Source organism: Carcharodon carcharias, chromosome 20 (genome assembly GCF_017639515.1).
Source record: "Carcharodon carcharias isolate sCarCar2 chromosome 20, sCarCar2.pri, whole genome shotgun sequence".
Taxonomy (NCBI): Eukaryota; Metazoa; Chordata; class Chondrichthyes; order Lamniformes; family Lamnidae; genus Carcharodon; species Carcharodon carcharias.
In genome coordinates, this window is record NC_054486.1 from 95,799,276 (window position 1) to 95,823,759 (window position 24,484).

At 43.0% G+C, this 24,484-nt stretch overlaps 1 protein-coding gene across 8 annotated transcripts in view; it reads right to left on the minus strand.

The window, feature by feature from the left end:
- Nucleotides 1-24,484, minus strand: part of LOC121292261 (B-cell lymphoma/leukemia 11B-like) — a 162,212-nt gene that overhangs the window by 41,628 nt on the left and 96,100 nt on the right. Inside the window, exon 1 of one of the 8 annotated variants that reach the window (XM_041214056.1) lies at nucleotides 21,637-21,786. The exons of the other annotated variants lie outside the window; for them this stretch is intronic. Within the exon in view, the coding sequence (XP_041069990.1) occupies nucleotides 21,637-21,664 (28 nt within the window). The 5' untranslated portion in view covers nucleotides 21,665-21,786. Of the gene's footprint in view, nucleotides 1-21,636; nucleotides 21,787-24,484 lie in introns of those variants that run through there. 8 annotated transcript variants of the gene reach the window in all.

Consider the following 24,484-nt stretch of genomic DNA (forward strand, 5'->3'; position numbering starts at 1 on the left):
GTAGGCTCCTACCTTTGGCAGCAGGGTGAATGAAAGGAAAGGTAAGCTGGAAATGAATAGAGAAAACGAGCCTCGGCACTCAGTTCTGAGCTGAGCACTCGTCATGGTCATGCACATTAGGGCTATCAGCTGCGCGGGCTATGTGCCACAGTCTATAAAAATGTCAGTACTGCAGTAATTAAGAGGCACAGGCTAGCTACTGAGTGATAAGCTTTCTTTCACCAGACTACAATGAAAGAGTCCATCATACCAGCAACGGGTTATTAACATTTTGGGTTTTTTTTAATGGTGTATTTCACCTTCCATTAAACAGCTCAGTTAATGCAGTCACCAAAAAACAATGGGGGTGTGAAGCCAGATATGAACAACCTAACTGCTTCACTCAACCGAAGTTTAGGGTCATAGCCATGTTCCTGTGAGATGGTTCTTTCTGTGGTCTTTCTTAACGACTTTATCTGTGTTGTGTTTCCTAACATTTTCCAGACCATCAAGTCGTTCCATATAAATTTGTACATTAACTCAGTGGTATGATATCAAAGTTGGCAATGTATATTAGACACTTTCCTCTGTAACAAGTCAATTTAAAATGATCATGAAGAGAGTACCGGAGGGGAGATGCTTTATGCAAAGAATTTTCGATTGTTTTGCCAATAAGAGTAGTTGAGGCAGAGAACAAAACATCTTTTAGGGGAACACTGAAGAAATAGTTGAAGCAGAGTAAGAGCTACAAGGAGAGCACAAGGTAGTGGGATTAGCTTTGAATTGTTCTGACACAGACACAATGGGATGAACAACCTCCTGTGATGTAAACTTTTATGATTCTGCATTAAATAATCTTGTTGTCGCCAGAGTTTCCTGGTCAGCCATACTGCAGAAGGCAATGGCAAACCACCGCAGTACTTTGCCAAGCTTAAACATGGACCAATCCAATGGGAATCCATGGTCACCAACATCCTGCTGGGGCATGCTACCTGAAGGAGGAGGAGATTATCACCAGTCATAAGCCATACCAATGTGTGACTGGGGTGGGTGGCAAGGGATCACACACACAAACCTTTAGCGCCATCATGATGTGCTAGATATGCTTCATGAACAATATGATTTTTTTAATCTCAAACTTCCCCTACCACAATCACTGCCAATGGCCAATACTTGCAGCCATGGCCATACTCACCCCGAATCATATAGTTCCAAATTCTCTCTCTAGGCATAAATAAATTTGGCAGGGTAAAATCGCAGAATCCAAAATACGTCAGCACAGAAAGGCGGGGGGGGGGGGGGGGGGGGGGGGGGGGGGTGCCTTTGCTTGCTCACATCAGATGCACTGACTGTAATTCCACTTCCCTGTAATTTTTCACCTTCAAGTCCTTATCTGGTTTCTTCCTAAGCTGGTGCTGCTCACCTCAGCTGGACACCATAATTGTTTAAAATTCACAGGTCTATCGCTGCACTTCCTGGCAACCCCAAAGAAATGGTTCTGCGGTCTCGTGCTCCCAATAAAGAACACATGCTCACAGGAGAGCTTTGGGTTGCAGATGGGGTTGCAAAGCTATTAGTGGTCCTAGCATCCAGTAAAGCTACAGACACCTCTTTGACCCCAAGAACACTATTTGTGTGTACATGTTAGATATAAGTGCATATTTGGGTATGACAGTCTAGAGGTTTTGTTATAGGGCTAGTAATCCAGAGATAAAAACAAAAAAACTGCGGATGCTGGAAATCCAAAACAAAAACAGAATTACCTGGAAAAACTCAGCAGGTCTGGCAGCATCGGCGGAGAAGAAAAGAGTTGACGTTTCGAGTCCTCATGACCCTTCGACAGAACTTGCGTTCGAGTCCAAGAAAGAGTTGAAATATAAGCTGGTTTAAGGTGTGTGTGTGGGGGGCGGAGAGATAGAGAGACAAAGAGGTGGAGGGGGGGGGTGTGGTTGTAGGGACAAACAAGCAGTGATAGAAGCAGATCATCAAAAGATGTGTTCTATTGTACTATTGTCGTTGACATCTTTTGATGATCTGCTTCTATCACTGCTTGTTTGTCCCTACAACCACACCCCCCCCCCACCTCTTTGTCTCTCTATCTCTCCGCCCCCCACACACACACCTTAAACCAGCTTATATTTCAACTCTTTCTTGGACTCGAACGCAAGTTCTGTCGAAGGGTCATGAGGACTCGAAACGTCAACTCTTTTCTTCTCCGCCGATGCTGCCAGACCTGCTGAGTTTTTCCAGGCAATTCTGTTTTTGTTCTAGTAATCCAGAGGCCTGGGCTAATGATCTAGAAAACGTGAGATCAAATCCCACCACGATAGTCTGAAGCTTTGAATTTGGTTCTAAAAGTCTAAAAATAAAAGGCTGTTATTAGTAAAAGTGACCAGGAAGCTTTTAGATTGACGTAAAAAAAAAAATTACTGGTTCATTAATGCCCCTTTGGCGAAGGAAACCTGCTGTTCTTAGCTGGTCTGGCCTGTGTGAGACTCCCGGCCCACACCATTATTAATTGGCCCAGCAAACCACTCAGACGTATCCAACCATTACTTCGAAGATGACCCAACACACCTCTTCAGGAGCAAACAGATATAGGCAATAAATGCAAGTTTGGCCATATCCACAGAGGGAATAAGAAGGAAAGTAAATGTACTTCACATGTGTATACAGGAAGTCCTTGCTCAACGTTGTTAATTGGTTCCTGAAAAACGCAACATTGTGCAAAACACAATTTCCCTTAGACACAATATGGGGGTTACATTCCTGGGGGAAGGCCTTTGGAATAGAAACATGTACATTAACGTTATTGAGTTAAGAAAATGTAGCAAACAACAACAATACATTTGTCCTACTGTGAGAAAGCTAAGAGAATGTGACAATGTGGGTATTCAACAAGCTGTGAAGCTTCATCTCACTTAGGGGAATATATGAGTCGTGGTAGGGTGGACTTTACTGGAGGTTTGTTGGACTTTCTGGAGCCCTATTAGAAGGGGTTTTTTGTAATGTTGATGTACAAATGGGCATGCCACATACTCTATGCATCTATACAGTACAAGGCTGCGAGTGTTTAACCAGCTGTCTTTAATGGGACCACTGGAGATCCCTACAGGATACAGTCAGCCTAATCCCAGCACAAATAAAATTCTGGGCTGCTTCCAGTCTGTCTGAGGCTCATACCCCACTCCCAAGGTCACTTGCTCCCCAATTCACCCGAGACCCAGCTCTTGCAGACTCAACATGGGCGTTACATGGGAACATCCAGCTATAAAGGTTCAGGCGTACAAACAATGTCAAAACATCTAGAATCCTGTGTACAGTTTTTGTCTCCTTATTTAAGAAAGGACCATAAATGCATTAGAAGCAATGCACACAAGGTTCATTTGGCTGAGTCCTGGGATGAAGTGGTTGTCTTATGAGGGAAGGAAGGTTGGGCCTGTATCCATTGGAGTTTAGGAAAATGAGAGATGATGTTATTGAAACATATAAGATCCTGAAGGGACTTGACAGGATGCTGAAAGAATGTTTCCCCTTGTGTGAGAGAACTAGAAAATACAGTTTGTAAAGAAGGGATCTCCTATTTAAGATGAAGATGAGAATTTTTTTTCTCTCAGAGGGTCATTACTCTGTGGAATTCTCTTCCACAAAGAGCGGTGGAGGCAAGGTCATTGAATATTTTTAAGACCAAGTTAGATAGATTCTTGACTGACAAGGGAGTCAAAGGATATAAGGGGTAGACAGGAATGTAGAAGCTACAATCAGATCAACCATGATCTTATCAAATGGTGGATCAGGCTTTAGGGGCCGATGGCCTATTCCTGCACTCCTAACACTAAACAGCAGGAACATAATGCGAATGCAGAGTATTAACTGGGCGCAAAATGATGTTGTGCTTGGTGATGTTAAATGAGGACTTCCTTAATTTACCAAGTAAGCATCTAGCACCATTCAGTAGTCAAGGACGCACTGGTCACGCAGTGTGCAACAATCAAGAAACAACTGGACACGCAGTGCGCAACAATCAAGAAACAACTGCACACTTTGCTTTTTGCCTTACCAACACAAAGAAGTTCAAGCGCACATGCATACACCATGTGAGGATGAATATTGAGATCAGTGTCTATTACGCATTTTTTTTACTTACTAATCAGAAATGCAATTAGCCACAATAATAAAAACAAAAAAACTGCGGATGCTGGAAATCCAAAACAAAAACAGAATTACCTGGAAAAACTCAGCAGGTCTGGCAGCATCGGCGGAGAAGAAAAGAGTTGACGTTTCGAGTCCTCATGAAGGGTCATGAGGACTCGAAACGTCAACTCTTTTCTTCTCCGCCGATGCTGCCAGACCTGCTGAGTTTTTCCAGGTAATTCTGTTTTTGTTTTGCAATTAGCCACATCTGGATTCTCAATTAGCCACATGTGGCTAGTGTCTAATGTACTGGACAACATTGCAGTAAATCAGCTAATGAGTAGCATTTGCAGGGACCATGGAAATAGCCTGTGGGCTGAACCTTCACCTTCTTTTCCCCTCCTTCTAGGGTCTGTGGACAGTGTAGGATGTGGCCAGGCAAGTAATATGCAAATCCAAACAAAGGCAACTCATCAAGTAGATGGCATCAATACACAATTTATTTTAATGCATCTGCCTCAACGAACAATGAGACTGTTGAGTGAGGAAAGCTGTTGAGGACACACACTTTGCTACCAACCTCAGGCCAGGACCAGTATTAAACTGTAGAAGTGCACTGTTGACATTACAGAACAACACAAATAAAATCAGCAAAGAAGAAACAGAAACGGAGATCAACTGCAAAAAAAAGGGCAGAACTTAGAATGCTTCCAGTGTCAGTTTGTTTTAGTACTTCTTTTGATCCAGTGAATCGTTTATTAAATCATTAATGGCTTTGAATGTGACACCACAATTGTGAGTTGAATATGGATTAATAGGCACATTATCCAGGAGAGCTGTGCTCATTTACTTAAGAGACTGCAAGAGAAGAAAAAAAATAGCTCAGTATCCGGCTGGGCAGGAGGGCTACGTGGCTTGACCGAGCAATGACAAAGAATTGCAGCATCTTCCTCATTTCAGAACCTTCTCTGGCCTTTAGATTACTAGTTTGAGCCAGTATTTATTCCTCAGCCGACATCACTAAACAACAGATTATCTGTTCAATATCGTACTGCTGTTTGAGGGAGCTTGCTGTGCATGAATTGGCCGCCCTGTCTCCCAACATTGCAATAGTGACTAAACTTCGAAAGTACATCACTGTGAAAAGCATTTTGGGACTCCTGAGGTTGTAAAAGGCACTATATAAATATAAAGCTTTCTTTCAGTCCAGTCACATAGCCACTGCACTAACATACCTGCATATTTACCTCTACTGTATGCATGTATTTAAGGCATTTTCAGCTAAAATGACTACTCAGCAATTTCTACTGGACAACACTGACTGATTGGAATTATTCCCTTCCTTCCATGTGCCTTTTAAACTTGCTCATTTTCATTTTTAAAAAAAAAAATGGCTCCTCACCAAGTACATTTTTTCAGTCGTGACCAGATTCCTGTTTTGTGTTTCTTTTTTTAAAATATATATATATATTTGGCATAAAAGCTACACAACAGCTTTGATCTTGGTCTGATGGTGCCCCAGTCCAAGCTCCAAAAATCTTCATGCAAGCTTGTTTGGGCCAGTAGTATTTGGCCAGATTAACAGACAACACACTAAGGTGTGGGAAATTCCACCAAAACTATTACTAATCACTGTGTACCAGAAACAATGCTGCTGACCAGAGAACAACACCACAGCCAAATCACAACGTGCTGCAGACCAGGTTTATTGCTTGTAGCAGGTGAATTATTGCATCTTAGCCCAACTTCAAGATTTCTCAAATCCGGCCCGGTTTAGGATTTGGTTTTGTTGGGCCCGCACTCTTCCAAGTTTAAGCTTCAGTCCATACGTAATGCTTTAAGCCACTCAGTAGAACCCTCACCACTAATAATACTGTCTGGGAGCTTGGAGCCACTGCCATACCACAGGTTGCTAAGAGTCAGTAGCCAGCAGCTCGCTGTTCTGGATAATGTAACAAGACTTCAAAATTAGCCGAACATTTTATAATCTCAGCCCCTTGGAATTGTAATTCAGTATTAACCACATACTCAGAAAAGCACTCATACTCCACCAATGTGACATTTTAATTCCCCACCCTAGCCACCTTGATGGGCTCTTGGAGAAAGTCCAACTAACGCTGAATTGGATGGGTGGTTTAGTCATTCACCAATAACCTGCTCCAGACTGCCCGAAACCTAATTCCTACGCTACGAAACTTAATATATATGTTACACAACAGTAATGTAACTTCAAAAAGTACTTAATTGGCTGTAAGGCACTTTGGGATGTAATGAAGCTGTGAAATGCGCTACATTAATGCAAGTTTTTCTTTCATATTGGGTGGGCTCTCAGCAACAAATTTCCTTAAGTCTTAACTGAATTTGTACTCACATCACCAGGTGGGAAGTCATTACATCTTTACTTTCACATAGCATTTTGTTCTCTTTTGTGGGGGGAGGGACTCTTGCTGAGGTTAGATTTGCGGGATGTTAACAGCTCTCTGGTTAAACCCCACCCCCAACTCCAATGCCCCCTATCCACAGCAACAGTACTTTACATTCTCCCAGAAACTGAATGTTAGCAAATCTGGGGAAGGGATTTCAAAAGCTGAGCCCAATTCTTTTCTAGACCCAACATCTCCTCAGCAGGCACCACTGGCTTGTTGGCTGGACTGGAACAATGACTGATTTTCCCCTTCCACAGAGAGGGTGGTGTTGGAGCAAATTACAACAACTCGTCATTTCCTCGGCTAGCTTAGGATGGAACAGGAAACAAGCTCTGGTCTTTCCAATGTACTTAGCTCAGTCACCACCTAGGCAAAGTGAGGGAATGGCTGTGGTTTCAATCTCTGCAGCGCCGAATCTCTTATCAAACCAAAGTAATTCCCACAGCATTTTATTTCTTTATATTAATGATATGCAGGGTAGCCATTATTGATAGCACTAGACTGGTAGGATTATTGTGTACTTAAAGTGGTACGTTGATGAGTGTGGCACTGTGTGGGTGGCAAAGCACCCACGAGATTGCCCAAGACTGGAAGCTGTTTGCCTGGAGTGGGCCGTGTTCTCATTGTTCAGTTGGCTGCCAGGTGGATAGAAAACACTTTGTAATGTAATAGGAAGAAAGCCACACATTCCAATTCGTCATAGCTTCCATTTCTACTGCCCATCAAGATCTGCAGTTTACAAGGCTCAAAAGATAAACTGCCATATGGGGTGAAATATGACACACAATGCATTGTCTGAAAGTTCAGAGAGAGTAGACTGAATAGTAACTTCCAGAAGGGAATTGGATGAATATTTAAGGAAGATAAAATTTGTAGGGATATGGGGAAAGAACAGGGAGTGGGACTAATTGGATTGCTCTTTCAAAGGACTGACACAGATTTGACGGGCTAAGTTAACTCTTTCTGTGCCATAAGATTCTTATGAAAAGACACACAAATAACCAGATTAAATTCAGAACATCAACAGGAAACAACCTTAATTCCTTTCCCAATATTCCTCCTTAGCCCTGAAAGAAAGAAAGACTTCCATTTCATGACCTCAGGTTTTCCCAAAATTCTACTGAAATGTAGTCACTGTTGTGATGTAGGAAACCCCAGCAGCCAATTTGTGCACAGCAAACAATGATGTGATAATGAGCATATTATCTTTATTTCCCCCCCAGTGACGTTGGTCACAGAATAAACGTAGCCAGGACACCACTTCTCTCTGTGCAACATTCCAACAAAGGAGATGGTCAAGTCTCAATGAACATGGGATGGTCAGTAGGTTGATGTACACTTAAATTGCCCAATAGGCTCTTCAAACCTAACCCCTTTTCTCAATTCCCCCACCATCAGCACTCGACGATATTGGGCTAACCTGCGTCCTTGTGCTGGAATTTCTTGATTAAAGAATACAAAGTAAATAATCTCTCTCACCAAGAAAAAATATATTCAGTCTCTTTTATACCACAAATAGCACACAAAGCTATTCAATGACACATACATCCCAGGAATGCATGTACAAATCAAATAGGACACTGACGGCAATCTACATAACCAGTGAACAGAAGCAAAATTTAATTTTGTTTCAAATATATAAAGACCATTTATTTCTATTTCAATAGAAAAAGCTCTCAAATAAACAGGGAAAAATTGCACTGCAAAAATGTTTTCGTTTTAGAGTGAATCATTGGCTATAATTAGTGTGACCAGTCTAATAAAACCATTACAAAATGGAGGTCAACTAGCTCTTAGAACTGTTAATTTTAATTTAAATGTATTCATCATTTGCTCTTAATGGCCTCATTCTGTGAACATCGCTTTAATAAATATTGCTGAATTACAGGTTAAATAGCTAAATTAAATTATTGCAATTACAACACACAGCAATTGAATGTGGTTTACCTTTCTCTGTTTAAGGGGGAGGGAGGGAATTTAAATCGACAGAGATTTCTGATTAGTTTTACGTGATCTCTACTGTAATACCAGCTGTATCTTGAAGTTGTTGGAAAATCTGCAATTGAATACCGCACAGCCGGTCAAATTTGTGTGGTGTTCTGAGATGGACCCTAACTAACCTCTACGTTACACATTCTGGCTTCAGAAAATGCACAAGGATACACCCGCCAGCATCATTTATTTTTTATTCTTTCATGGGATATGAGGGGCAGCATTTGTGGTCCATCCCTAATTGCCCTCGAGAAGGTTGTGGTGAGCCAGTTCCTTGAACCACTACAGTCCACCTGGTAAATGCTGCTACCTTTAGTTACAAACCATCTCCTGCATTATGTCTCAGTGGAGAAAGAGCAGAAACTCGTATTGCCACAACACAGATGAATTCCATTAAAATTTCCTTACTCACCCACCATTTGCCATCCCAGAGTAGTCACAGAATTACATAGCACTTATAGCACAGGGACAGGCCATTCAGCCCAACCTATCTGTGTCAGTGTTTATGCTCCACGCAAGCCTCCTCCCACCCTACATCAGCAAATGCCAGGATGGAGACAGTATTAAACGTGCTGATTTTATTTTATTTTAGCTTGCATAGGGGTGGGCCTGTCACATCTCTGGGTGGGTGGGGAGGGGATAATGGGCTAGGGTTTGTGCTCCTGATTATTACCTAGTGATAATTGTGCCTGTGTTTGTACAAACCGCATCAGGAGCAGTTAGGATCGGGTCAGCTGTGAAGCCCTCCTGTGTCAAATAGTACCACAATCATGCTGGTCAGTACAGCATGCAGCAAAGGTGTACTGGTGGTACATCTTTAATAATCAAAATATGCACATTCCAAAGTGAAACTGATAGCATACATGCACCTGAGAAGCCACTGCTGGGATTCTGCACTTGAGTTAAGCTCACAAAGCTACTATTTTTGATGCACGTGTACAGCTAGTCAGTACATAGATGTGAAAAGAGCATCAGGGAGGAAACAGCCAGCCTTTGCCCAATTCTGAAGTTTACTTCTTCCCTATGGATAGAACAGAGGAGCAAGGGTAGACCATTCAGACCATCAAACCTGTTCCACCATTCAATTAGATTCATGGCTGATCTGTATCTTAATTCCATTTACCCTCCTTGGATCCATATCCCTTAATGTCCTTACTGACAAAAATCCATGAAAGGACAGGCTTAAGTTAATTTTTTCTTTCAATGTTAACATCACTTTTAAATTAATTTTTCCCCAATTTTCTAGCATCTCCTGACACATGCTAATCTCTGACATTAGAAAGCACAAAATGCAGTTCAGTCCAGTGGACAGTTCCTTGACACTCAGGTATTATCCAATTAACACAATTCAAATGCAAAATTACAGCCAACTTTTTTCCTCTCCTCATTTCACGGAATCCACTGCATCAATTTAGCAACCTTTGTTTCCATTTCACGATCTTTTAGTAATTGGAGCATTGCGCGTGGTATAGGCACAATTGTAATGAAATTGCTATTCCAGGACAGTACCTCCCACTTAATTCTACAGCAATCAATTGTATACTCACTTAATTGCATAAGAGTCTGAAGTCTCTAATTTTTCTCCCATTTCCCTTGTAACAGTAACGTTATTAATCAAATTGACTTGCACGCATAAAATGCATGTTTACATAGCAAATTCTGCCTTTGGATTGAGTTCCACCTGCTTATTCGCATCCTCTAACACCATTTGGTTCCCTGATCTAACCAGCGTCAATCAGAAGCAATGCTGAAGCCTCGGAGAGCCCTCAAGAATACACCACTAGAAATGCACCAATAAAGCCAACTGAAAGATAAATTTCTTTTGAGGATCCCTATCTAAAACAGCAACCAAACTGACCAAACTACTGTGCACTGGTAATTTTCCTTTTTATCGCGCTGCCTCATGCTCTTCTCCAATTTTCTTCCCTTCTTTCTAAAGGCCAGGTTTTGTGGTTGGGCATGGTTACACGGGCAAGGGTACCAACTGGCTGAGCGGCATCTTTTGTGAGTGAACATTTTACACACATGAACCCAGAGAATGAGCATCAAGCTATGTGATCAAAGGGTGGGGAAACATGGCAGCTGAGGGAAATATATAAAACCTAAAGTCACTAGGTGCTAACAAGGGTTTTACACTGTCCAGTGTGTACTGACACTTAATGCATGCTATGGTTCCTTTGTTGGCTATTTAAGTGTTAGTTTTTCATTAAAATGGCAAGAAATTTCACAACAACATTCATTTATATAGCACTTTTAACAAAGTAAAACATCCCAAGGAATGTAATCAGACAATAAAATGGACATGGGACCAGATTGCGAGGTATAAGGACAGGTGACCAAAAGCTTGGTCAAAGGTTTTAAGGAACATCTTAAAAGAGAAGATAGGCAGAGAGGTAGAGAGATTTAGGCTGGTAATTCCAGAAACTGGCTGAGGGCACAGCCGCCAATAGTGAGACGCATGAAGCTGGGGATAGTGGGGCCAGGGAAGGTGGTGGTTTTGGTGGGGGGGGGGGGGGGGCGGCTGCACACAAGGGGCCAGAGTTGGAGAAACAGAGATTTCAGGAAGATTGTAGGCCTGGAGAAGGTTAGAGAGATAGGGTGGGCAAGGCTATAGAGAGAACTGGACAATCAAGGGCATGAGAATTTTTAAAATTGAGCTGGGAGCTGATGAGACTCAGCGAGCACAAAGGTGAATGGGACTTGGTATGAATTAGGATATAAGGCAGCAGAGTTTTGGATGAGCTCACATTTATTAAAGGTGCAAGACAGGAGGCCAGCAAGTAGAGTATCAGAACAGATAGGTGCGGAGGCAACGAAAGTATGAATGAGGGATTCAGCAGTGGACATAAACACATTTAGCATCTGAATGCCATTTATTAGTAGGCCAACTTCAACACAGCGTAATGTGTCAAAGTCTGGGCTAGTAACAATTAGCTATTAAAACAATGCTAAAAATACAACACTGCAAGGGAAAAAAGTTTCCCAATTCTGCAGCACCGAACTTTCCCCAATGGCTAAGGACAGCAGCTCAGTGGTGAACTGTCAGAACTGGCTTATCCCAGGAAACGCCCCACTGGGACAATCACGCCTCCCCCTTTTAAATTGTTTCACTGTTTCAGTAGTAGGTATTGTTTCCTTTACATCCTTTTGAAAATAGCAAACCAAAACAACAGAAAATAAAATGTTTGCAGTGAGAGATGGAGACTTCCCCATTCAGGTTAATGGAGACTGCTTAATTGCAGAACTGCCTGTGGTCCTGACATTCTGCAATTAAAGGGGAGGTGCCATATAGCAGATACCGTGCTTCCCACAGCAGTACAACCAGTGGTCCGGCAATAGCGAACCCAAGCGGGGAATCAATGAGGTGAGCAGGATGAGTGGCATAGTTCCCCTCTCCTGATCGCTGATTCCAAGCACTGGTGAGGCAGGAGACATCCTTAAGTCATGAAAGGCACTATACAAGTGCAAGTCCTTTCTTTCTTTCAATTGGAGATCTCCATAAGGATAAGGCAAAAAGCTTGCAGTAGCTGTAAATCTGAAACCAGAACATAAAAACAATGGCGAGTCATTTAATCAGTCAGGCAGCATCTGCGGAGACAGAAGCAGATGAGGTCTCCATTTCAGATCTGCACAAAGGGTCCATACGTGAAACGTCAACTCATCCCCTCTTTCCTCAGATGCCGCCTGACCACAAGCAGCATTTTGCTGGTTTTGTTCTGGACGTTCATAATATTTCTCTGTAGTGGGCACAAACTAGGATGCAATATTTTTAAAAGACAGAAAAAATATTTAATGATTAAAATAGCTAATTTTGGGATAGGGGTGACATGCCCCCTCAAAGCGCATTTTAACCCCCACTGAGGGGAAAAAAGACAGATTATTTCTGCGCTCTCTCTCTCTGGCCATCTGATTCTTTCATTGCATGGTTATCCCCAAAAACAATTTGCAGGTTTGCCAAGAGGGAAGTTTACACATTATCCCACTACATTGATTTCTCTCTGATTTTTTTGGTGGTCCGCCAATTACTTGCTTTTAAAATTCTCATCAATGGTTTCAAATCTCTCCACAGCTCCGCCCCTTTCTACCCCTAACCTAACCAGCCAAGATTCTGTGCTTCTCCAATTCTGGCCTCTTCAGAACTCCGATTTCCTCCCCCCACCATTGGTGGCCGTGCCTTCGATTGCCTAGGCCCAAAGCTCTGGAATTCCCTCCCGAAACCTTTCCATCTCTCTAGCTCACTTTCTCCCTTTAAGTCACTCTCCAAAACCTACCTCTTTGACCAAGCCAATGGCTCCTTACGTGGGCCATGTCAAAATTTGCTCCTGTGAAGCCTCTCGAGATGTTTTACTAGGTTCAAGGGCTATATAAACGCATATTGCTGTTGTTATAAGGGTTTGACCTTAAGGTTCCACCCAGTCACTCATCCCCAGTTCAGAGAGGTGAACTTAACCCAGAAATAAATCGTTGTCTACAAGCAAACAAGCCTGTTCGATTTGAGTGGGCAGCTTGAGATTTTTTTCAAGTTTGGTATCTAAATATCTGCGCAGTGTCACTCACAGACAGTACTTGGTGCTATGGCACCACTTTGGAAATCCTGGAGTATCTCAGTATGAAACATTTTAAGAACATATAAAACTGACAGGCAGAGAAAGGTCAGCTGGTCCATCAAGCTTGCCCACATCTTGATCAAATATTTTCTCCAGCCCTAGCCTTCCACTCCCCACCCCATCAATTCCACCCTCTAATTTCCTAGAAGGGGCAAAAAAAAGGGCACACACAGGGTCAATAAGGGAAAAAATACGAAAATTTCCCTCCTAACTCCTCAGGTGCATGAAATCAACCCAGGAAATCACAAGGGCCCAGTGTTTTTAAAATGAATGCCGTGCGATCCCAAATTGCTGAACGAGCAAACCTCCTGAGGGACTCAGAAGGTCCCACTGGATTGCAAACAAGCACTGCGGTGATGCCTGTTTTCAAAATAAAAGTGACCAAACAATCCCAGGCAACTGCAGGCCCATTCACTTTACCTTGATAACCGGTAAGATAATGGAATCAGTTAGGAACAAACTGTCTGAAAATAAGTTCTAATGCAAGGTCATCGATCAACGTTAACTCTTCCTCTCTCTTTCCACTGATACACCCAGGCATGCTAGGTATTTTCCAGCACTTTCTGTTTCTATTTCAGATTTCCAGCAGCTGCAGTATTTTGCTTTTGCTGTAGTCTGTAAGTGACCTAGGGAACAGCAGCTAACAGTTCCAGAGGGGCGAGATTCCTGCCTTACCAAAATGCACAGCTTTTCTGAAGAAATCATTCCCTAAAACAGAAGTTGTAAAGCTTCTATCTATCATACATTAGCCAGGATTTTACATTTGCAAATCGGGGACTGCTGCCACCCCGCGCGTACTTAAAATCCGGCATCTGGATGCCAGGTCGTGAACCCGATGTCAGCACGCCAGCGGGCGGGGCACTGAAATCGGCACACCGTCCACCATTTTTAAAAAATCATCAACAGGCAATTGGGCTTGCTGACAAGCCAACGGACCCAAATATCCCGCTACCCATGCCATAATGTGGCTGACATGGGCAGGCAGGCGAGAGTGGGAAGTCACTTTTTCACCATCTAACCATAAAGAAAGTGGGAAGGAAGGGGGGGACACCCCCCCAACTTTTTTTGGGGGGAGGGGGGGTGGCATTCACCTGTGCACATCAGGAGCAGCCTTCACACCACCATCCACCACCCCACCCAGCTTATCAAGATGATATTCCTCGCTTGCCTCCAAAACCCAGCCCCCACCCCCTTCCCCCACCCTATCAGACCAGGCAGCAGGTCTCAAGGATGGGAATTTCCTTCCACTGAATGAGGGAGATGAGTGTGAGTGAGTGAGAGAGAGAGAGAGGGGGCCGAGGAGATGCACTAATTCCTAGGGCTCAGAATAAAGTCCCTCACTAGGAATGTAGGAACCAGGAATAGGCCATTCAGCCCTTCCAATCTGTTTCACCATTCAACTGGATTGTGGCTGCTCTGTGCATAAATCTATCTACCCACTTTGGTTCCATAACCCTTAATACCCTTACCTAACAAAAATCTATCAATCTCAGTTTTGATATTTCAATTAACCTAGCTTGAACAGCATTTAGAGGAAGAGAGTTCCAGATTTCCACCACCCTTTGTGCAAAGATTTGCTTCATGGAATCACCTCGAACGGCCTCGCTCTAATTTTAATTAAGTTTCTGATCTATATAAATGAAACACTATGCACAGTGATCAGTACCACAGATAACATTAAATTAGAGGCTGCAATTGAAGAACCATACAAACTGGGAAAAACATTTGCAAGGAGACAGCATTTGGACAGATAAAATTCTAGACAGATGTACAAGGTGATACAGATTAAAAGAAAAAAAATGGCAAATATCCTTACTTAATGAGTGGTAAACGCTATCTAAGGGTAGAAACCTAGAGAGATCTGGGAGTGACAGTAGACTCAATTATGACCATGCCCAGGCACTGCAAAGCAGCAATTAAAGCAAACAGGATGCTGAGCCATGCTGCCAATCAGTAGAGTACAAGTCGAAGGTCGTTATGCAGAAGCTGTGTATTGCCCTGCTCAGGCTGCACCTTGATCACTGTTTTCAGTTCTTATCATCAAAGCACAAAAGGTCTGGAAGTGGCACAGGGGAGGGCCACACGGCTGATCCCACGCGTCTGAGGAATGAGCGATGAGAAAACACTAGTGAAACTCAGGCTCCTTCGCCTTGAAAGAAAGAATATGCAGAATCGAAAAGCAGCACTAAGTAATTTGTTTAAACCTTGGCTGCAGGACAAGGGGCACAGACACAAACTAATAAAAGGCATGTTCAGGAGCACTTCTTCACAGAGTGATTAATATCTGGAATGTTCTTCTGGGTAGGGCAGCAAAGACAAAAACTCTAAGAGTTGTTCATGGGGAAGTTGGATGCGTGCTGGTGAAATTGTAGGTTTCTGTGGCAGGGTGAGCTAGGTGGGCTGAGTGATCGCCCTCATCTGTACTTATCTTTCTGATCTTAACTCCAGCTCTGGTTTTAAATCCTGCACAGCTTGTAGTTTTATAGCACCAATTAAATGTGGCTCAGTGTACTGGGCAGTGTCCTGTTTTGTTTGAATAAATCATCATGTGTGCCGAGAATGCCTTTCTGTTTGCTTATGACGGCACACTGGCCAACTGTTCTGTGGAAATTTCTAACACAAGTCCAGTTTTATATTAATCAGGATTGGTAATCGCCCACGTTTTCTCCTACTGCATCATTTACTGTGAAAACATTAACAATTGAGATATAGTACTTGGAAGTTCTAGATTTATTTTCATAATTGGTAAAGCAAATCTTCGAATTCAAACCAGCCTTTCAGAAGTCACTCCTGGAGCAGAATTTTGCCCTCGATGGGTGGGTGGGCCCGACTGACTTGGTGGTGGGCGGGCAGCCAATCACCACCACCAAAACGGGCCCCGCCGCCATTTTAAGTGGGTGGGCCAATTAAGGCCCACCCAGCATGTCGCCTGACGGGAAGCGCTATGCTCTTTCTGTGCGGGCAGGGAGGAGGGATTTCCCCAACTGTCAGAGTGCGCTCTTTCGCACATGCGCTCGAAAGAGCACACATCTCCCTGAGGCAAAGAGCTGCCTCAGGGAGGTCGCTGAAAACCAGTGAAACTTTAAAAGCAGAAAAATGAAAAAAATCATTAACCTGTCCCCCTCATGTGAAAATGTCACACGAGACGGGACATGTTCATGAAATACACAAAAAAAATTTGTTATAAAGTTTAATTCCGATATCAAACCTCATCCCGCCACTGGACGAGATTTGTAAAAAAAAAATCACTTACCCGCCTGCCCATTGGGCCCATGCGCCAACCGGAAATTCGCACAGCCCCCTCAAAATCCTGGTCGATTGGAGAGTTAATGACCTTAACAAGGCCGTTAATCGCAGGCGCCCGCCGACCAAAATATACCGATGCCGCGCACTGATGTAGGGACGCTCGTGCGAAGTCAGCATGGGACATTTTAAGCGCTGACGTGCGGACTCCACCACCCGCACACCAGCCAGAAGATTCTGCCCCTTATTACCTACCTCTTTCACCCAAGCTTTTTAGTCTCCTGTTCTCCTATTCCTTTATGCGGCTGGATGTCAAGTTTTGTTTGATAACACTCCTGGAAGGGGCACTATTTTAAATTTAGGGGGTGCCCTTTTAGGGCAGAGATGAGGAGAAAATTTTCTCTCAGAGGGTCTTGCGACTTTGGGACTCTGCCTCAGATGGCGATGGAGGCAGGGTCATTGAACATTTTTAAGGTGGAGGTAGATTGATTCCCTAACAAGGATCTAAGGTTATCAGGGGGCAGATGGGAATGTGGAATTCAAAACACAACAGATCAGCCATGATCTTACTGAATGGCGGAGCAGGCTCGAGGAGCCAAATGGCCTACCTCTGCTCCTATTTCGTATGTCCATTTGTGAAGCAATTTGGGATGCTTTTACTATGTTAAAGATGCTGTATAAATTCAAGTAGTTGTTGTTTTGCCTTTGGGTAAAAGGTGGACCACTCTCGTGATTGACGCCCACTCCTCCTGTGCCACCAGTGGTCATACCCATCTTCAGTGGAGCAGAAAGCCCCTCAGCACTTCGAGGGTTAGCGATCATCAAATTCTGATTTAATTTGAGCAAAATGCCAGCACATTTTCCTGATAAGATCATCTGAGTTCCAAGCAAAGTTATCAGAACTACACAATCCCGATTGATTTTTTTAAGCTGCAGATCCCCAATGACAGTTTCAGACAGCTTAAAAAGGAGTTTGTGTCCTGTTGCTGGAGAGAAATATTGTTTCCACTTTCTAATCAGAAGGTTGTGGGTTCCAGCCCTGTTCCTGCACATTATCCAGGCCGGCACTTCAAAACCAACACGCGTTCAGAATTCAGCAAGCTGCCCTTCTCTTGGTATACGATAATTCACTGCTCCGCCACAGAAACTGCGTCTCCTCAACGGTCATGAGGCGCACACTTCAAATTCATGATACCCCATGCAAAGACTCAAATGACTTGGAATTAGTAACCTTCAGAAGACTTAATTGAAGACTCATCAATGTGACAAAGCTTTGACAGGAGGAGGCCGTGCCAAAATTATTGTTTCACTTCATGTACAAGTTAACAGCCCATAGGTGACTCTGGATGGGTAAGGCCTAGATATACCTTAAAAGTCACATGTACATGAAATCACTGGTGCCCAGTCATGTGGGCTGAAAGGAATCTGCTCTTCCACTAATCTGGAGCAAAGTATTTTGCTAGAATGGCAAAAAAAAACAGCTGCAATTGGTATTTACTAGCTTAACAAAGCAACGGGGTCTCCCGGATGCAATCTCCTATAGGGAGCAAAAGAAAGGGCTAGCCAGCTGTGGAACATCATGGAGATAGGAGCAGGATAGACAGGGGACTCAGACAGGCTGTCTGGGCAGAAGCAGTAAAGTGGGTTCAGAGCTGTGTGTGTGTGTGTGTGTGTGTGTGTGTGTGTGTGTGTGTGTGTGTGTGTGTGTGTGCATGCGTGCGTGTCTGTGCCTGCGTGTGTGCACACGCGTGTGTTTTTTTGTTGTAAATGTAGCTTTTGTGTAGCCTTCGTCCTTCTGGAGGGAACCTCCGTTTGCATTGAAGTTTAAAATCAGTCTATCACACCTCTGACCTTCTTGGCAGACAGACTGTAGCTGCAGTTCCTTCCACCCCTCACCGAACCCCACCCCAACCCCACCCACCTCCCGAGAGTTGTCCTCGGCCAGCTTGCGACAAGACACAATATGTGGCAAAATGTTTAAGGTTATGCAGGAACATTTTAGTAAATGACTGCTAGGGATCAGGCACTCCCTGCACTTTGCTGTGCTTTAAGGTCTTTATTTTCAAGCCTCCTTTGCCTTCTTGCTATCCTGGGTTTCATTTTGTGTGTAGTTGCAGTTTCTTCCCTACTGCTACTTAGCTGACCAGTCCTGTCAGTAAATGAAGGTGACTTTATTTCCTCTCAGTTAAGTTAAAGTCAAAAAATTTAAGTTAAGAGCCTCATATATGTGGATATATATATATAAACACATCTTAAGACAATCACTGAGTCTCACTAGACCTTTTCTGCCATATATGCAATTTTAGTCAATCGAGCTAGATCCCAGGAAGCTGGGGATACTACAGTCACTATATCTTTTAACCTCTGGCTCACTTGTCCTCCATATTAATAACCTAACAAAATCAACAATTGCAAGGCCATAATAAGTTGCCCGTTGCAGCGTTCAAATCTGCCACCAGCTAAATGCAAATTCATTCAGACTGCATAAGTCTGTTCATCTGTAGAGCGTTTAGCCTTCCCATGATTTGGCACCAGCTCGTTCTGACAGAGGACGTGGCCAATCACGTGTTAACTTGGGCCAGTTTTATGTCTCGTGCAGCTCCAAAGTCAACACTCTTACCATTTCCTCGCAGAGAGCTTTGGCAAGGTTCGCACTGTGCTTTGCGTTTGCACAGACCCTCCAACAACTGGAAGCTTGAAACTGGGCTGTCACTGTAATTTAATAACGGAGCAGTTAACAAGACCGTAATCAGGCTTCCTCCAATGGGCTTAGAAAGTGACTGCAGCCATTCAGGTTAGGGAGACTTCCTTGACAGAGATGCCAACTGTGGCTCAGTAACGTTGTTGCCTCCATTTCATAAAACTGTGGGTTGAAGGCCCCCTTCAGAGCTGTCAGCACAAAATCCAAGGTTGACACTCCAGTGTAATAGAGGGAATGCTGCACTGTCGGAGAGGCCACCTTTCGGATGAGATCAAACTTAAGGGTGGATTCCCAAAGCACTATTCCAAAGAAGAGCAAGGGAGTTCTATACATTTTTATCGCTCAACCAGGAGCACTGACACAGAATACCTCTCATTCACTAACGCACTGTTGTTTATAGCACCTCGCTGTGTACAAACTGGATACTGTATTCCCAGCATTACAAAACTAACTACACTTCAGAAGTACTTCATTGGCTATAATTGTGCTTTGGAATGTCCTGAGGTTGTGAAAAGTGCTATACATATGCAAGTTATTTTTTTATATCATGTACACAAAGTCACGGATCCAGAAGCAACAGCAACTTCAACAGTGCTCTTCACATAACTCTTTGTTCTCCCCCGCCACCCCTCGCAGGATTACAGGAAGAAAAAAGGGCATGTTCGAAGGAGTATATTTGTCAGGAGGCTTTATTTTGAAGGTGTGGAGCAAGGTGGAGACGTTCAAGGCTTGTACATCAGAATATACACACCACCAAAACTCAAATGTGCTTGTGACTTGTTACTCGACTACTCTCTGCCTACAGTGGATAATTACTTATCTCACTCCTGGTTTTTCTACTGTAATATTAGTCACACTTTTCACGTAGTTTGTGATTCAAATTTATTTACTCACTCACCCCATTAGCTCAGCGTACCCAGAATGGCAAGGTGTATGAGCAGGGCTACACTTGCTGCTAATCCTGCTGTCTTCCTCATCCCATGCATTTCTAAGAGGTAGTCTGTTTTGTGAAGGGAAAGGAATGAATGCTCCCCTTGAAGCTCCCCTACTCTTCTTCGAAATAGTGCCAAGAGATCTTTCATATACACTTATGAGGGCAGACGGGACTGGGTTTAATCCCTCTTCCGAAAGACAGAACCCCTGACAGTACAGCTCTCCCTCTACAGCGTACTGGAGTACCAGCCTGGATTTTGTGCTCAAGTCCCTGTCGTGGGACTTGAACCCACAAGCTTCTGGCTCAAGAACCTGAGCTGATGAGGCATTTGCCTGTAAACCGAAGAACAGTTACTCACTATATCCGCAGGGCAGAAGGTGACTTTCTGACTCAGGTGGAGAGTGTGGGGGTACAAATCTGCCTGACGGTGGGTCAGTATTACTGTTATGCTGCTTGTATAAGCTGCTTTAAAAAAACATGCCCTCACCCCCGCCATTCCACCCCAACACCATCACAACAGAAACATTCTCTGCTGCTTGCATCCGGGAAAAAAAATTGCAGATTGAATTATCTTTAAATGATATCCATTTTATTGTGTCACTTGACAGCGGCCAGGGCTGAGTTAACATGTTCTGTGTGAGTGAGGTTGGGGACTCAAGCTGTGTTAAATTGACCTGACAATTCTGCGAGATAGCTCTGTTATTTAGCCCGCAGTTCATTAGTTTAAATCTGCCACTTGCTGTTGGCAGGCTCTAATTTCACACCTCGTCTTACTGACGTTGCATTCATTGCAGTAATAATCGAACAATTTCAACCCCCCTCATCTCTTCCTCATGGAAGGAATTTGATAATAGTGACAGTGGGGTGGGGGGTGTGTGTGTGTGTGTGTGTGTGCGCGCGCGGGGAGAAAAGAGAGGGAAATGGACATTTGACATCAGCACCAATCAAGATGCTCATGTTTTTTTTGTTTGGGGTGGGGTGGGGGGAGGGGGGGGTGGCCATTTTGTTCATAGCTATTACTGATTGTTTAAAGTTACCGAATAGTTAGTTAAGTGTTCATAGAATGACTCCAAAAGTACATCTGGCTCCTAAATCTCTCATCTACATGCAGTGCACCTTTTTTTTTTCATGGCAAGAAGAGTTTCCTTCGCTGCGTGAAGCCACGGGCTTTTAAAGATGAATCACTCCTTACAAATGGATTTGCAACAAAAAAAGAACTTTGGCGAACTGTATTTACATAAATAGGTTAGATTGTTTCCCAGAAAATTACCCATGAAATAAAAATGCAACGACTGGCTCTAAAGATCTGGGCTTTTTTGTTGAAGAGCAGAGCTTATGGTATTTGAAATATCAAATTTAATTTCCTACATTTCACCCAATTCCTTCCAAACAGAAATTCCACGGCATCAGAAATAGTTCTGCGTGTCACTCCATCACAGATTTAGGGTTACCAATGCTGGTTGGATATATTCCCAGAGATTCCTGCTCTATCCAGTCAAACCCCTTATCCAATTTTTCTTTTAACTGTAATTAAAACAAGTATACTTGAAGAAAATGAAATAAAAGACACTTTTTTAATGACCCAATGTTTTTTTTCCCACCCCTCTCCAAATGGCTCACCGCAGGATCCAGGAGAATAATCTTTCATTCCTGGAGGTTCCGGCTCAATTTCTGGAGGAATGGTGACTCTGTCTAGCACAGCCGCAGGAAGATGACTGGCAAGCTTTACTTTTTAGCATAAACTGATGGTCCAGTCCTATCAATTTTCATTTGAATTCGTCCCAACTGTTTGGAACAACAGTACAGAAAGGGACCCAAAGGTTTTCAGCCGAACAGCATTCCCAATGTGCACCTGAATTCAAAGATAATCTCATCAAAACAACTCACTGTTTATTGACATCGAGCCTAGAGAACAGAAAATGCTCTTCCCAAAATATTACAAACCCCTGAAAATTGCCATTAAGTCTTCAAGGAGACAGACCTTTTCTCATTGTAAAGAGATTATTTTTCAATCCTTAAAAGAAATTATGTTTAATCAAATGCACAGGCAATAAAAATGCAACTTTATTTTTAAACAGTACAGTTTATTCATAACTCTTGGAAGAAGCATTTCTGAGCACTCATAGCTTTGTGGTTTAATGATACACAGCATGAAAGAAGCGTATTATTTCTGAAGCTGTAATGTGCGACGAGTGTCTATTATTAAAACTCTGCCATGCACACGTTACTAGAGAGCTAGCGTAAATACTCCACGTTCCTAATTACGTTTTGTCTCAAAGCTCGGTGTCATTTCCTCAACCTCGTAATGTTAGAGTGGAAGTGATTTCTGTGGCTCTACAGTGAAGGGGGAACCTATCCAAGTGGAAACTGATCTTAAGAGGAGATAATCCTCAATTCTCCACTGCAGCCGATACCAGCCAACAACACAGACAACATTTTTTTGTGTGTGTGTCAGATCCCAGATAAATGGTACCAGGTATCAGTTCATCTCCAATATTTACTGAATGATTTATATAGTTATCAGACTGAGGAATTGGAAAACAGCTGCTTTCTATCGGTGTGCTCAGTGTACCAGTGCAGTCCTGTTATCAAAAGCACATTCCTAATCAACAAGCATCTGTTCCTCATTTTCATTTACAGACATGTTGTTATTTCCGCATTAATCTTCACCTCTAGGAGAAATGCAGCTTTGTAGCTTAGACCCTCAACACATAGTGACTGGATCCACCAATATCTTGACAATAGAATCGATGATTTTCACCCCCTTCCGTGTCGCACAGCCCCTGCATCAAAAGTCACGCTCCTTTTTCAAATGCATTTTTAAAAATTTTGTATAAAGCTGCAACTTTACCTCCATTCAGTTCTAAGGAGGTCTTTGGTTAAGAGTGCAGCACACGAGGGGTAATTTTCATTTTTAAATATATGGAGTTCTGATGTCCGCGCACACAATGCACCCTTAAGCAGCAGATTAATGACCCCATTCTCACCTTTACAAATGCTAATCCATTCATTGTTCAACCAAATGCCTCTGTTTAATGCCTCAACAGTTCACTAAACACTGAAGTTTAACCAGTGTAAATGTCATATTCTGCACCTCACCCTTAGGTTCCTTGAATTAGATTGAATCCTCAACAGTGGGGTTAAATGGCCTGAATTTATGGGCCAGTAAAGTACCAACTCTTGCCACAAGTGAGTCCACACATACTTGTAGTAAAAATCTGTTACAAAAAACAAGGAGCACTCAGTATACTGTTAACAATCCAATGGGAATTTCAGTTTGGAACACCAGAATGGGTGTGAGTCATTATTCAACGAGACTCATGCCGTTACCCAGCCATACAATAACTAACAATGCAGAAACACAAAAAAAATGGCTACATTAACAGTAATGGTGAGTGAGCAAGATAAATAGGAGTCAAACAGAAACAAACTACATCCATCTTGCATGATCTTAGAATCACAGAATGATTACAGCACAGATGGAGGCCATTCAGTCCATCAAGTCCATGCTGACTCTCTGCAAGAGTAGTTTAGCTGATATCCATTCTGAAAGCCTTGATTGAATCTTCCTCCACCACCCTCTCTGGCAGTGCATTCCAGGTCCTAAATTCATCCTATCTTTGGTTCTTTTGCCAATCACCTTAAATTGATGTCCTCTGGTTCTCGACTCTTTTGTAAATGGGAATAGTTTCTTTCTATCTACTCTGTCCCAGACCTCTCATGATTTTGAACACGTTTATCAAATTTCCTCTCAACCTTTGCTTCACTAAGGAGAACAACCTTAGCTTCTCCAATCAAGCCTCGCAACTTAAAACCCTCATCCCTGGAACCATTCTCGTAAATCCTTTCTGCACTCTCTCAAACACGTTCACATCCTTCGTAAAGTGCGGTGCACAGAATTGTACACAATATTCCAGCTAAGGACAAACCAGTGTTTATAAAGGCTTGTCATATCTTCCTTGCTTTTGTACTCTATGCCATTATTTATAACACCTAGAACTTAGTTACACTTTCTCAATTTGCCCTATTAATTTCAGTGATTTGTGCACATATATCGTCAGGTCTTTCTGTTCCTGCACCCCCTTTAAAATTGCACCCTTTATTTTATATTGTTTCTCCTCGTTCGTTCACCAAAATGTATCACTTCACCCTTCTCTGCATTAAATTTCATCTACCACATGTCTACCCATTCCACCAGCCTCTTGAAGTCCATTAGCATCCTCCGCACAATTCATAATACTTTCTGGCCTACCTCCTTCAGCTAATCTCACCTCACCTCGCGAAACTTGGACAACTTCACAAGAGAAAGGCGTCACACATCTTGCACTGATGTGAAGTTAAAACCCAGAGTAAAACTCAGAGTCACTGAGTGTTAAACCTATTAATCTGCATTTGCAATCCACACCACCCTGGAATTCTCCTCTCTCCGGCTGACTGCTACTTTATTTTCTTGGTTCTAGCAAGACAT